The following is a 15,147-nucleotide window of genomic DNA, read 5'->3' as shown; positions in this document are numbered from 1 at the left end:
TTTTTTCCTTTAGGAACCTGAAAAGCATTGCACCCGCAGTCAATGGATGGGGGGTGCAATGTCAGCTTTCTGCAGACTTTTAGCCCGTACCTCTGATATGAGCTGACTTTACAAGTTGCAGGGTCTATGTATGAACTACGAAAGCGCTCATGGGGGCTCTCGCAGTTCATTGAGGACTACAAGCCGTTAGCCACAATGGATAATGGTACTTTTAGTTCTCTCATTCACAGATCGCTGTGTGGGCGGAGCGCTGTGAGAATAGGCAAATTTATGTATCTTTCCTTTTACAGGTACTTATTATTTATTTATTTCAGGTATTTATATAGTACTGATAATTTCCGCAGTGCTTTACATACTGTATATATTGTACTTCACATCGCATTAGTCCCTGCCCTCAAGGAGCTTACAATCTGAAACTCACATTCATACATACACATACTGGGGCCAATTTAGACAGGGGCCGGTTAACCTACCAGCATGTTTTTGGAGTGTTAGGCCGTGTACACACAGGCGGACTTTTCGGCATCAAAGGTCCGACGGTCTTTTTCTGACGGACTTTCGAGGGACTTTTGACGGACTTTCGAACAAACGGACTTGCCTACACACGATCACACCAATGTCTGACGGATTCGTACGTGATGACGTACGACCGGACTAAAATAAGGAAGTTCATAGCCAGTAGCCAATAGCTGCCCTAGCGTCGGGTTTTGTCTGTCGGACTAGCATACAGACGAGCGGATTTTTCGACCGGACTCGAGTCCGCCGGAAAGATTTGAAACATGTTTCAAATCTAAAGTCCGTCAGATTTTCACCCGAAAAGGTCCGCTGCAGGTCCGATGGAGCCCACACACGGTTGGATTGTCCGACGGATTCGTCCCGTCGGACCAGTCCGGTTGAAAAGTCCGCCCGTGTGTACACGGCATTAATGGAAACCTGCACAGGAAGAACATGCAAACTCCAGGCAGGTAGTGCCGTAGTTAGGATTCAAGCTGACAACTCTGGTGCTGCCAGGCAGAAGTGCTAACCACTTAGCCACTGTGCTGCTTAGGCCTTCTGCACACTGGTTTATGGTAAACACGGTTTCTCTTGATAGGAGAAAATCAGCATTAAAATTCACCTAAGCTGCATTTTTTCAATCAGTTTAGGCGAGTTTAGAGGTGTTTGGTGTTTTGGTGTTTATTTCATTGACCAGAATTTTAATTTACTCTGGCCATTGAAATGACTAAATGCTAGGGTGCTAAACACGCGTAGTGCTTAGGCACGTTTAGGTGTTTCTAAATGGGTTTAGCCACGTTTGGCGTTTATGCCCAAAAGCTCCTCTCCTGAACACAATTCTTCTACATTCAGGAGTAGGAGCTTTGCCTGCCTCTAAACTTTGCTGCTCCTAAACGCCTCTAAAAGCCTATCGGGTTGATTTACTAAATGCAAATCCACTTTGCACTACAAGTGCACTGCCCTTGCACTTGGAAGTGCAGTTGCTGTAGATCCAAGGGGGACATGCAAGGAAAATACAAAACAGCATTTTTGCTTCCACATGATTGGATGATAAAATCAGCAGAGCGTCCCCTCATCTCAGATCTAAATCAACTGCACTTCCAAGTGCATTTCCTAGTACAAGGGCAGTGCACTTGTAGTGCAAAGTGGATTTGCCTTTAGTAAATAAAGCCTTATGCGTGCATGATCGCATAGGAGGAGATTTACTAAAACTGGTGCACACAAAATCTGGTGCAGCTGTGCATAGTAACCAACCAGCTATTGTCAAGGCTAAATCGAACAAGCTGAAGTTAGAAGCTGATTGGTTACTATGCACGGCTGCACCAGATTCTGAGTGCACCAGTTTTAGTAAATCTCTTTCATAGGCTTTTATTGAGGTGCTTTCAGGGGCTTGGGCAAAAAAAAGGGTAAAAGCCCCAAAAACGTCAGTTTAGGAGTAGCAATGTGCATGAGGCCAAGGTGGGTGGGAGCCTTTTTAAGCATAGTAAGTTCTAGCCCGGAATTTTATTTTAAGGCCCCTTTCACACGGACGGATAGAATGGTGCTTTTAGCTGCAGATTTTCTAGTTTTCTACCGCAGCTAAAAGCACACAATGCTTTCCTATGGCCCCATTCACACACTGCGTTTAGCTGCGATTTAGATGCATGCGGTTCCGTGCGGATAGAAAAAATAGAATTGACTGCGTCCAGGAGAGATTTAGTGCAGCTATCCGCACATAACCGCAAGTAATCGCAGTGCACTGTGTCAGCTGTGGAAAACAGCGCCGAGCTGCTCATCGGGAAAGGAAAAATGTATTTTCCTTTCCCAATTAGGGACAAGCACGGGGATCCAACTTGGATCCCCGCCAGTGCCCAGCACTGTTTGGCATGAATCTTGAGTGGGAACACCACTCCAAATTTTAAATAAAAAACCGGCATGTGTTCCCCTCCAAGACCATACCAGGCCCTTCGGTCTGGTATGGATTTTAAGAGGAACCCCCTACGCCGAAAAAACGGCGTGGGGTCCCCCCAAGATCCATACCAGACACTTATCCGAGCATGCAGCCTGGTAGGTCAGGAAAGGGGGTGGGGACGGGCGAGCGCCCCTCCCTCCTGAACCGTACCAGGCCGCATTCCCTCAACATGGGGGGGTTGGTGCTTTGGGGCAAGGGGGGCGCCCTGCAGGCCCCCCCACCCCAAAGCACCTCGTCCCCATGTTGATGAGGACAAGGGCCTCTTCCCAACAACCCTGGCCGTTGGTTGTCGGGGTCTGCGGGCGGGGGGTTTATCGGAATCCGGGAGCCCCCTTTAATAAGGGGGCCCCCAGATCCTGGCCCCCCACCCTATGTGAATGAGTATGGGGTACATGGTACCCCTACCCATTCACCTAGGAAAAATTGTCAATTAAAAAAAACATAGTAGACAGCTTTTTAAAGTGATTTATTAGGCAGCTCCAGGGGTCTTCTTCCGACTTCAGGGGTCTTCTTCTGACTTCGGGGGTCTTCTCCCTCTCTCTGGTGTCGTCTCCGCGCTCTCTGGTTCTTCTCCGGTGCCTTCTTTCTTCTGCCGGGCTCCTCCGCTATCTTTTGCTCTTTTGCCGCTCTTTTGCTAGCGGAGGAGCCCGGTCTCCCGAGAGGTCTTCTTCAGTCCGATCATGCCCCAGGATTGTGACATCACCCGGTGGCCACGCCCCATGCCTATATAATTGGTAGCGGACCTCGCTCACAGTATTACAGTGAGAGGGAGCATCGTGTCAACATCTCAGGAAGAGAAGAGGAAAGAAGACCTCTCGGGAGACCGGCTCCTCCGCTAGCAAAAGAGCAGAGGATAGCGGAGGAGCACGGCAGAAAGAAGAAGGCACCAGAGAAGAACCAGAGAGCGGGGAGACGACACTGGAGAGAGGGAGAAGACCCCCAAAGTCGGAAGAAGACCACCGAAGTCGGAAGAAGACCCCCGGAGCTGCCTGATAAATCACTTTAAAAACCTGTCTACTGTGTTTTTTTTAATTGACACTTTTTTCCTAGGTGAATGGGTAGGGGTACCATGTACCCCATACTCATTCACATTGGGTGGGGGGCCGGGATCTGGGGGCCCCCTTATTAAAGGGGGCTCCCGGATTCCGATAAGCCCCCCGCCCGCAGACCCCGACAACCAACGGCCAGGGTTTTCGGGAAGAGGCCCTTGTCCTCATCAACATGGGGACGAGGTGCTGCGGGCATGCGGCCTGGTACGGTTCAGGAGGGGGGGTGCTCGCCCATCCCCACCCCCTTTCCTGACTGACCGGGCTGCGTGCTCGGATAAGGGTCTGGTATGGATCTTGGGGAGGACCCCACAACGTTTTTTCGGCGTAGGGGGTTCCCCTTAAAATCCATACCAAACCGAAGGGCCTGGTATGCTCTTGGAGGGGGAACCCATGATGCCGTTTTTTTATTTAAAATTTGGCGTGGAGTTCCCCCTCAAGATTCATACCAAACAGTGCTGGGCATTGGCAGGGATCCAAGTCTGATCCCCGTTCAATACGAGTCAGTACCCTGTCAGGTTGCTATGGAAATGGCAAACCGCAGTTAAACGCAACCGCAGCTAATCGCACTGTACAAATGCAGTATAAATGCAGCTGATCGCAGTGCCTGGAGTCTTGAATTTCACAGGAAAAAAAACATGCTTTTAACTGCGGCAGAATAGCCGTCCGTGTGAAAGGTGCCTAAAACTTGGCACTTCTGTGCAAAAGCCATTTGATACAAAACCAACTCAAAGAGATTCATTTTCTAAATGACAAGTAAAAGTCAATATACAGAAGCAATTAGGAAGAAACGTGGAGTTTGTCAGAATGTATGAGGAATTTTTAATTTTCTAAATTTTTGGTCTATAGCAATGGATTCTGATTTGATTTGTCAAAATTCAATTTTCCAGTGTATTTTGAATCTGACTGGTTATTGTGATGCAGCACCAGCTGTCCAAGACAATGCAAGATGACTGCTCTCTCACTCCAGGCGTTTAATATTCATACATCATGTTAAATCAGTCCATGTACAATATGGTGCCACATCCCAAATGCTATCAGGGCAGTGTTTCTCTAATGTTGGAGCTGTCTCAATAAGCATACATTGATTCATATACAGTATTATGATGCTTTTCATCGCTAAGAACTCAGCACTGAATGTCTGGAATACATAGGACTTAAGCCTCGTACACATGATCGGATTTTCCGACGGGAAATTTGTGATGACAGGCTGTTGGTGGAAAATCCGACCGTTTGTACGCTCCATCAAACAATTGTTGTCGGATTTTCCGCGGACAAATGTTGGATGGCAGGCTTATAAAATTTTCTGCAGATAAATGTCTATTGTCGGATTTTCTGAGCGTGTGAACACAAGTCCATCAGACAAAAGTCCAAAGTACAAACAAACAAAGACAAGCTGGAAGCGGTCGGTCTTGTAAACTAGCGCTCGTAATGGAGAATTAACATTCGTGACGTGGCAAATTATGAAATCTCCAAATGCAGCGCACATTCTCTTCTTCTTTAATGGGATAATAATGAAGCTGCTTTGCTGGTGATACTGATGGATTTATTGCAAACAAATTTTCAAAGGCTTTTTTTTCTAGTGATATCAAGAATAATATTATTATGCTTGTTATTTTTTTATTTTTTATTTTTTTTTTTGGTGCAAGTTACCACAACACCATTATCCCGTAGTTTTTAAGATCAAAGATGCAACAATGTTGGTGTCTCTTGTTAATTTTACATTGTATTTTTTAAAATGTAACTGCCTACTCCCAAACTGTCATTTGAAGTAAAACACATAGCCAAGTATTATTCTCCACATTTTTTTTATTGTGCATTAAAAAAAGAAAACAAATAAAATTAGACATGCTGTCTGCCATTAGAACCAAAAAGTGCACTCTATGCATCCAAAAATATAGAAAATATACCAAACCAAATCATTATTCAACCAAAAAATAAAATAAAAGCCTCGTGCATGTGTCCTAATTCTTAATATAGGGGGTCAACAATCTTCCTCCTCCTGTTCCTGGACTGGACTTGGGTCAAAGCAATAACTCCAAGGCCAATAATAAATAACACGTTATCTCCTTTGATTCCGCAACATGGCTGGTTGTCGAATGGCCATTCAAAAACAAATTTAAAAGCACGAAATGAAAAGCGTGAAATGAAAAGCGCGAATCAACACTCGCCAAACTTCTACTAACACGAAATTAGCAGAAGGAGCCCAAAGTGTGGTGCTAAAGAGCTGAAAAACCACGTAGTACGTCACTACGTTTGTGTTTGGTGGCAGACAATTGTGTGCCGTTTGTATGCAAAACAAGTTTGGGGCCAGCACCCTTCGGACAAAAGTCTGCGGTTTTGTCTGCGGAAAATCCAATCGCGTGTACGAGGCTTAAAGGGGGGTTCCGGCCGCAATATTTTTTTTTTATTAAGTCAGCAGCTACAAACACTGTAGCTGCTGACTTTTAATAAGGACACTTACCTGTCCAGCGAGTCCGCAATGTCGGCTCCCCGAGGCTGATCTGTCTATTGGATTGGCCGCCGGCGCCTCCATCTTAACGAAGGGAAACAGGCAGTGGAGCCTTGCGGCTTCACTGCCCGTTTCCTACTGCGCATGCGTGAGTCGCGCGGCGCTTTGAGAATGGCCCCGTGGTTTTCTGGGACACACACAGTTCCCAGAAGCAATGGGGCCGCTCGCCGAAGAGGAGGAAGCGCTGCGGAATAGGAAGAGGCAGATTAGGAAGACTGCCTAGCAACAAGGGTTTCAGGTAAGTTACATTTTTTTTTTCAAATGTTTTTTTTTTTAAGATTTTTGATGCAATTTTTTATTTTAGGGTGGCCCTCCACTTTAAGTTGACTTCTCCTTTATAGTGTTGTTTAGACAGATGTGTTCCTGGATGCTTTCACTTTACAACGGTCTTTTGCAAACTAAGTTGATAAAAATAAGCATTTTTTAAGAGCAGGATGTAAAAATTACTTATTTCTATGCAGTGAATATGTTTCTTGTGGCAGATACATACAAACTTCTGCAACTGTTTTTTTCAGTGCTTGGTTATTGATTCCATGACATGATATGACCCTGGTGGTGTGGCATTTAGTCTGTCTCCCTAAGTAATCAATTGTGCTTTCAGCTTACGTAATACTCTTCTGTTGAAGATCAATATCTATTGAAAAAGATAAATATCCATTGTTCCTTTAACCATAACATGATATGGGGGTAAAGGAAAGGATAACACATGACAAGGAAGAAATGTATGCAACGCAACCTTTTGTGTATGTGCGTTCACACCATACCTAGTCCATTTGCACAATACACAATTAGCTGTTTCCAGCATTAAATATTATTATTATTATTATTGCTATTATTTTTACTGCATCTATAAATCCTTCAAAACAAGAGTCATTTTCATTAACAATTTATTTCATTTTCATCCTATGTTTTCTGTATTTCGCATTATTTCAGGCCTTTTTCTGAACTCATCAAAATCACTTTGTAGCATTTAAAATAGAACCCAGTTACTAAAATCTCATATACTGTACGTTTTTACAATTTGAAATCTACAGCTTTATTGAAAAGCATACCTGATGATCCTGCTATGAATATTCTTGTTCAGTCGCTTCCCGTTATGAGGTGACAACTGTCTCCCAGCATTGCCATCGTGTCACATACAACTCTCGTGAGGTTTGGGAGCGGCTGTGCTAACACCCATTGCATAGGCATAGTCCAAAAAGATGACAATGGAGAGCAATGACATGCAGCCAACTACAGACAGGAAGTGACTAAAAAAGGTTTGAGGTGATCAGTAGCACTGATATACAACAAAGGATGAAAAAGAGCAAAAACAGTATTCAATAAAACAAAAAATGGCAATGGAAATTACTTTCCTTATTGTCTATTGAAAGACTCAGGAATTATGAAACAGTAAGGTTATACTGCTGCCACGGGAGATTTGGACATTGTCAAACAGGAAAAAATGTTGAAGGCCATCCCTGCCATGCCTCAGTTTTTGTACTTGTGCCATTGTACTGCCCGTAGTACACAGCGTGCTGTGTCTGTGTCTGCTCTGCAGAAGTGGAGCAGGCAACGATCTGTCATTCAGCCGCCCCGCACAGCTGAGCAGGGGATCACCTAACCGATCCCCTGCTGAGAAATACCAGATGTGGCCCGTGTGGAGGGGGCCTTATGGAAGGGCCTTATGGAGGTAGGTTGTTTTTGTATTACAGTGCCTTGAAAAAGTAGTCATACCCCCTTGAAATTTTCCACATTTTGTCATTTTACAACCAAAAACATAAATGTATTTTATTGGGATTTTATGTGATAGACCAACACAAAGTGGAACATACATGTAAAGTGAAAGGAAAATGATAAATGGTTATAAAATATTTTTACAAAATTAAGTAGGTGAAAAGTGTGGCGTGCATTTGTATTCAGCCCCCCAAGTCAAAAGAGCCACCTTTCACTGCAATTATAGCTGCAAATCTATTTGGGGATGTCTCTACCAGCTTTGCACATCTAAAGAGTTACATTTTTGCCCATTCTTCTTTGCAAAATAGCTCAAGCTTTGTCAGATTGGATGGAGAGCGTCTAAACACACAAAACAAACCAAAATCAGCGCACAGACCAGGAGAGGAGGCTTGAATCAAGCTGTACATGCGATCTTATATTCGATGGAGAGCGTCTGAACAGCATTTTTCAAGTCTTGCCACAGATTCTCAAATAAATTTAGGTCTGGACTTTGGGCCATTCTAACACATGAATATTCTTTGATCTAAACCATTCCATTGTAGCTCTGGCTGTATGTTTAAGGTCGTTGTCCTGCTGGAAGGTGAACCTCCACCCCAGTCTCAAGTCTTTTGCAGACTCTAACAGGTTTTCTTCTAAGATTGCCCTGTATCTGGCTCCATTCATCTTCCCATCAACTCTGATCAGCTTCCCTGTCCCTGCTGAAGAAAAGCATCCCCACAACATGATGCTGCCACCACCACGTTTCACGGTGAGGATGGTGTGTTCAGGGTGATGTGCAGTGTTAATTTTCCGCCACACATAGCATTTTGCTTTTAGGCCAAAAAGTTCAATTTTGGTCTCATCTGACCAGAGCCCCTTCTTCCACATGTTTGCTGTGTCCCCTACATGGCTTCTCGCAAACTGCAATAGGGACTCCTTATGGCGTTCTTTCAACAATGGCTTTCTTCTTGCCGCTCTTCCACGCAGGCCAGATTTGTGGAGTGCACGACTAATAGTTGTCCTGTGAACAAATTCTCCCACCTGACCTGTGGATCTCTGCAGTTCCTCCAGAGTTACCATGGGCCTCTTGGCTGCTTCTCTGATTAATGCTCTTCTTGACCCGCCTGTCAGTTTAGGTGGACGGCCATGTCTTGGTAGGTTTGCAGTTGTGCCATATTCTTTCCTTTTTCAGATGATGGATTGAACAGTGCTCCGTGAGATGTTCAAAGCTTGGGATATTTTTTTATAACCTAACCCTGCTTTAAACTTCTTCACAGCTTCATCCCTGACCTGTCTGGTGCGTTCCTTGGCCTCTGAGGGCTTCACAGAACAGCTGTATTTATACTGAGATTAAATTACACACAAGTGGTAATTTAGGTGACTTCTGAAGGCAATTGGTTCAACTAGATTTTAGTTAGGGGTATAAGAGTAAAGGGGGTTGAATACAAATTCACGCCACACCTTTGAGATATTTATTTGTAAAAAATGTTGAAAACCATTTATCATTTTCCTTCCACTTCACAATTATGTGCTACCTTGTGTTGGTCTATCACATAAAATCCCAATAAAATACATTTACGTTTTTGGTTGTAACATGACAAAATGTGGAAAATGTCAAGGGGTATGAGTACTTTTTCAAGGCGCTGTAGATGTTTCAACTCTAGCCATAAACGTGCCTGCTGCTTTTCAGTTTATTGGTGCATATTCCAATGTCAGAAGAGGACTTAGACAAAAAAACGGGGCAACCTCCTTTTCCTATACTGAATAGCAATTTGTGCCAGTGATAGAAGGTTGCATACCAGATAAAAATGATGGATCTCTGGTTAGATTTTGAGGTTTTCTGCCATTTTATAATATGTTCATTTACCAACAGTTCTATATAACGACATGGTTTAGTAATTATGTCATTATAGTGGTTAATAGAAAGCACTTTGTATTTTTTTGAAAGTGGAGGATGTACAAATACAACTATTTCATGTTTGCTTTTCTTTGTGTCTGACAGGTGCAGATCATTGTCAGGAACAGGGTGAAAAAAGAAAAAACCCATCAAAAAGGCCAGTGGAATAAATGAGAGGTTGGCCACAGATTCTCTTGCCGCACAGAGCAGAATCGCCATGGTAACCAGAAAATACAATTAAAAAGGCAAGTGAGGTAGAAACAGATGAGTAGGCAGCTCCTTACCTTTGGACAGAAGGAAGTGAAATAATTATGCAGGAAAGAAAATGGTATATGACAAATATGGTTACTCATTGGAGACGGGAATTATCTTTTCATTAAAGAAGGAATGTGCCACTTTTATCTGAAAGGAAGGGGAGTGCCATGACATTTGTTGAGGAGACCATCTGCTTAAGATTGTATTTTTCCTTATTTTTAGTTTGTTAGGCATTGACACTTATTGTCCAGGCTGATTGTACTTTTTACCTGGTTTAAAACTTGAGGGACACAATATTTCTGAGGCGGAAAGATAAAGAGAGAGAAAGGGAGTATCTCCACCATTGGCAAACACCTACCATGGGATGTCGGCAAAGTGCGGAGGAGAAAGAGGCTGCAAGGCGCTCGCGCAGGATTGACAGACACCTGCGCTCGGAAAGCCAGCGCCAACGTCGGGAAATCAAACTTTTGCTACTCGGGACCAGCAACTCTGGTAAAAGCACCATCGTAAAACAGATGAAGATCATCCACAGTGGAGGCTTTAACTTGGAGGCATGCAAAGAATATAAACCCCTCATTATTTATAATGCAATTGACTCACTCACTCGCATCATAAGGGCACTTGCCACACTGAAAATCGAGTTTCACAACCCAGACCGAGCGTATGATGCAGTACAGCTCTTTGCTTTGACTGGGCCAGCAGAGAGTAAGGGTGAAATTACGTCTGAGCTCCTAGGAGTCATGAAGAGACTGTGGGCAGACACGGGTGTCCAGGAGTGTTTCAGTCGCTCTAATGAGTACCATCTGGAAGACAATGCTGCTTATTACCTCAATGACCTGGACAGGATAGCAGCCATTGAGTACATCCCTACTGTAGAAGACATCCTGCGCTCACGAGATATGACTACAGGCATTGTGGAGAACAAGTTCACCTTTAAAGAGCTAACTTTCAAAATGGTCGACGTTGGGGGTCAGAGGTCTGAAAGGAAGAAGTGGATTCATTGCTTTGAAGGTGTGACAGCCATAATATTCTGTGTGGAACTCAGTGGATATGACTTGAAGCTTTATGAGGACAACCAAACAGTAAGTACAAAAATATTCTCAAGGAATAGGAATGTTCTTCTGCTGTGGTTTTTTAATGTTTTTATTTTTTTATAGTTCTGTTTTAAAGTAGGGAATGGTTAGAATCCCAGTCAGTTTTTAAGGCTGCGTTGGTCTCTGATTGAAGATTTCCCTTCACTTCCTGTACTGGTAACTACAGGATGTGGGGGTTGTGTCCCCAGTGGGAATGTGGACAGTTGTACAAATATGGCAGGGGTTCTAATGCATCTCTACTCCGCTAATAAGTGTTTTTATTGCTGTTAGTGTTATTGATGAGATCTTCAGTCCTATGGCCCATACACACGATCCGAAAATGTAGTGTATTTCTATTGTATTTTCAGACAACTGTACTGATTAAATGAAAATCGTACAATCTGGTATCATGCGAGAAAAATTTGTGTTTGTCCGATCGGATAATATCGGAGGAACTGTGTCGCCTCTTGAAAGCTCTGTACTAATGATCCGATTATCGTACGATCGCTTCGAAAGTGGTATTTTTCGTTCGATTTTTGGATTGTGTGTAGGGGCCATTAGTGGCTGTGAGATAAGAAAAAAACTCTCACAAAGGAGGTCACAGACAGTGATAAAAATCTGCCAGGTTGCTGTCCTCATTGGAGCCCTTTTGCTGGAGGGCACATTGGGCTTGGACAATGAATAAATGGGAATTGTAAAGACCTGCTAACAGATGCACACATTCTGAACATAGCCAAAAGCATCTCTACCAGCCTGTGGGGTTGATATAGTAAAACTGGAGAGTGCAAAATCTGGTGCAGCTCTGCATAGCAGCCAATCATCTTCCAGCTTTTTTTTTTTATGTTAAAGCCCAATTATACAAGCTAAAGCTAGAAGCCGATTGCCTACAATGCAGAAATACACCAGATTTTGCGCTCTCAAGTTTTAGTAAATTAACCTCTTGTCCCATAACTAAGCTGGAGACTACTAACTGTACCAATGGTGCTGTTCACCTCTTATCTATGCATATAAGAATGTGCATACTTCATATATTCATAGGTCAAGGGCAGATAGCACCACCAGTTTACTCAGTAGAATAAACATTGCCTACAGAGACTAGGTGAAGTATATTTAAGAAGAGTACACATTCTCTCTAGCGATCAAGCTCTACAGAAGCCTTCTATGCTAAAACAGTACACTGTCCCCACAAACTAGTATTTTGCACCTTTCAGTTTCACAACAGGTTGTAGGCCTCAGTAATCAGTTGGTAAGAAGGAAAATTTACTCAGACTGTCTGTTAGGCCCCTTTAACATGGGGTGGAATCCGCTTTTGTTTTTTTTTGTTTTTTACAATTCAATTTTTATTGTATACAAAAGATGGAATACATGAAGAGAAAACATTGTATGGTATATAAAATCCAGTACAATGTATTAATACAAGATATCAGAGTTAACACTAGTAAGTATACAATATACATGAACAGGGTGTAGCAAAAACATTTGAACAGTATGGGTGACTAGACCCAAAAGTAATGATAGTTACAAGCGTGCTGTAATCTCCCTATTGGTGTACATCAGGGAGCTTACTAGTTAGAGTAGCTTTGGACATCCATGTCGTGCGTAATACTTCCGTGGTACCAGTATAGGCCGGGGGTATATCATGCAGGATGTTGGGGCTAAGTGTAACAGTATGCGAGCTCACTATACGTGATGCTGTCATAAGCATATTATCTACTGTCATTTATTGGTTACCTAATGTTTTCAGCAGTTAGCAGCCTCGTGTTATTTTCTCGTAGGGTTGCGGTCACTGGATAGCAACCCATACAGAAAAGGGCGGTTCTAGTAGGCTTAGTCAGTGGTCAAGTTGCTCAAGCAAGATGGTGGGGAGATTCTGCTATGTGAATTGAAAGGTAGAGGGGTAACAGAAGAACTCCTTGTAGGAGAGGAATAGGATATTGGAAAGAGTTAGTGGGGATGGGTGGTATGCGCAAAGAGGGGGAGTTGGGCAAAATATTCGCCTTTTGGGAGAGGCAATGTTTAGAGCTATTATAGTGCATAGGTAAGTGGGTGGTAAAATTGGAAAAGCAGAGGTAAGGATGAGAGGGGAAGGGGGTGGGCCCTTCTTCCGACCTGACAATGTGTATCATCAGTTGTCACTGAGATAATAATTGGAAATATTTATCAGTTGTTTGGAAGTGATGCCAGCAAGACCAAGTTTTCTGAAATTTGGTGGGTGTGTCTTTGGCTTGATGCACCAAATATTCAATTTCTGCAACTTTATTTATTTGTCTGATTCAATCCACAATGGTTGGGGAATTGGTCGATTTCCATTGGGTTGGAATACACATTTTCGCAGTGTTCAAAAGGTGTAAAGATAGGGATCGGTGATAATCCTTTTTGGGGATGGAGGAGTAGTGTAAAAGCATTTGGGCCAGGGAAAAATCAGATAGGTGGTAATTTGAGTAGTGAGGCGATGGACATCTTTACAAAAGGTTTGGATTAAAGAACAGGACCACCAGATGTGTAGGAGTGATCCTTCTGCGTCAGAGCATCTCCAACAGTTGGGGGGTATGGTGGGAGAAATTTTGTGTAGTCTAAGAGGGGTCATGTACCATCTAGAAAAGACCTTAAAGCCATTGTCCTGTGCAGAAACATTGATAGATCCCTTATGGATATAAGAGTGTATATTTTTGGAATCAGTTTGTATCCAGTTTGCTGAGTGGGGGGATCTGTTCTATGATCCCCACAGAGCGGAGTGGGCAGATGACTGGTCCATGTCCGCTCCGCTTATGCAGAGTGGACATGGACACAATCCTCTCTGCTCTGTGTGCAGGTGGATGTAAGCGGACCAGCTGTCCGTTCACACCCGCCTGTCCTCTGATCTGATCCAGTCAGATGGAGGAGAACTGATCCCTATCCTCCATATGTTTTTTGCCGGATCGGAGGTAGCCGGGTGTAAACAGACACAAGTCCGTTTACATCCAACTGCCCATAGAGGAGAATTTATTTATTTATTTTTTTAAAGCTCCTCAAAAACTTTACCCAGTGCCAAAAAAATGTGCAGAGACATAAAGAGTGAAACACCAAAATGTGTTTACACAAGCCATCTAAAATCAGAGGGCCTTGCCCTGATCCCCCGGGGTGTTAGGCTCCAGACGAGGACTGGGGTACTTTACACTTGGTCCATCTGGCCAAAACCAGACGGACCCCTTTCTCTGGAGGGTCTGCCGAAACAGACCCACCCAAGTACTTGGTGGGGCTCCCCGGAAGAGAGACCCCATTACAGAGGGTGAACCAAGCCAGAAGGCCATGTCCACCCCCTACCAAGACTTTCAGGGCAGGCCCGAGGACCTACACCCTACCAGTCACACGTGCAAAAACCGTGTACAAAAATAAAAATACAAAAAGTGACAAACAAGGGCTTAAATAAAAGAAAGTGGGGGAGTAGGGAGTGGATAGTAGGGTGAAAAGTGATCATTGTGTAAAACAATGACCAGGCCCTCCGACCCATAGAGGAGAATAGAGGGTCTGATCGGGTCCGCCTGAAAAATGGACAGGCAGACCCAATCTGACTTCTCATGTGACAGGGGCCTTACCTTCGAACACCTATTGGAGATGCCTTTGACAGTATGGAAGAATGAAAAAATACTGTGGTAGGCTGTTTAGAGGACTCTAATGCCACGTACACAACAAAACCATGGATTTTTGTGCGAAGGATGTTGGCTCAAACTTGTCTTGCGCACACACACGGTCACACAAATGTTGGCCAAAAATTCCGAACGTGAGCACGCGGCGACGTACAACACGTACAACGAGCACTTAAAAAGGAAGTTCAATAACCAGTGCGGCTCCTTCTGCTTGATTCAGAGCATGCGTGAACTTTTGTGCGACGGACTTGTGTACACACGATCGGACTTTCCGACAACAAGTTTTGTTGGCGGAAAATTTGAGAACCTGCTTTCAAACATTTGTTGGCGGAAATTCCGACAGCAAATGTTCGATGGAGCATACACACGGTCGGACTTTCTGACAACAAGCTCAAATTGAACATTTCCCGTCGGAAAGTCCGACCGCATGTACGCGGCATTATACTACGTCAATTCTAACACACTTTATTAATATGGGGTAGTGTTAAAAATCGGGTTTATTGATGCTACAAGATCAGTTAGGACACAGGGATTTTTAGGCACAAGAGAATATGTACATGCTGTGTTTCTACACCTTCATAGATTGTTAAAGGAGAG

The 15,147-nt window shown here is 43.7% G+C and overlaps 2 protein-coding genes across 2 annotated transcripts in view; one reads left to right on the top strand and one right to left on the bottom strand.

Annotated features, from left to right (window-relative positions):
- RSPH14 (radial spoke head 14 homolog) overlaps positions 1-15,147 on the bottom strand; it is a 343,818-nt gene that overhangs the window by 164,734 nt on the left and 163,937 nt on the right. The gene's annotated exons all lie outside the window — the stretch shown is intronic.
- GNAZ (G protein subunit alpha z) overlaps positions 1-15,147 on the top strand; it is a 184,906-nt gene that overhangs the window by 52,863 nt on the left and 116,896 nt on the right. Inside the window, exon 2 of the mRNA XM_073629243.1 lies at positions 9,702-10,933. Within this exon, the coding sequence (XP_073485344.1) occupies positions 10,211-10,933 (723 nt within the window). The 5' untranslated portion in view covers positions 9,702-10,210. The remainder of the gene's footprint in view (positions 1-9,701; positions 10,934-15,147) is intronic.

Source organism: Aquarana catesbeiana, linkage group LG01 (genome assembly GCF_042186555.1).
Source record: "Aquarana catesbeiana isolate 2022-GZ linkage group LG01, ASM4218655v1, whole genome shotgun sequence".
Classification (NCBI taxonomy): Eukaryota; Metazoa; Chordata; class Amphibia; order Anura; family Ranidae; genus Aquarana; species Aquarana catesbeiana.
This window is presented reverse-complemented; position numbering and strand designations above follow the sequence as displayed.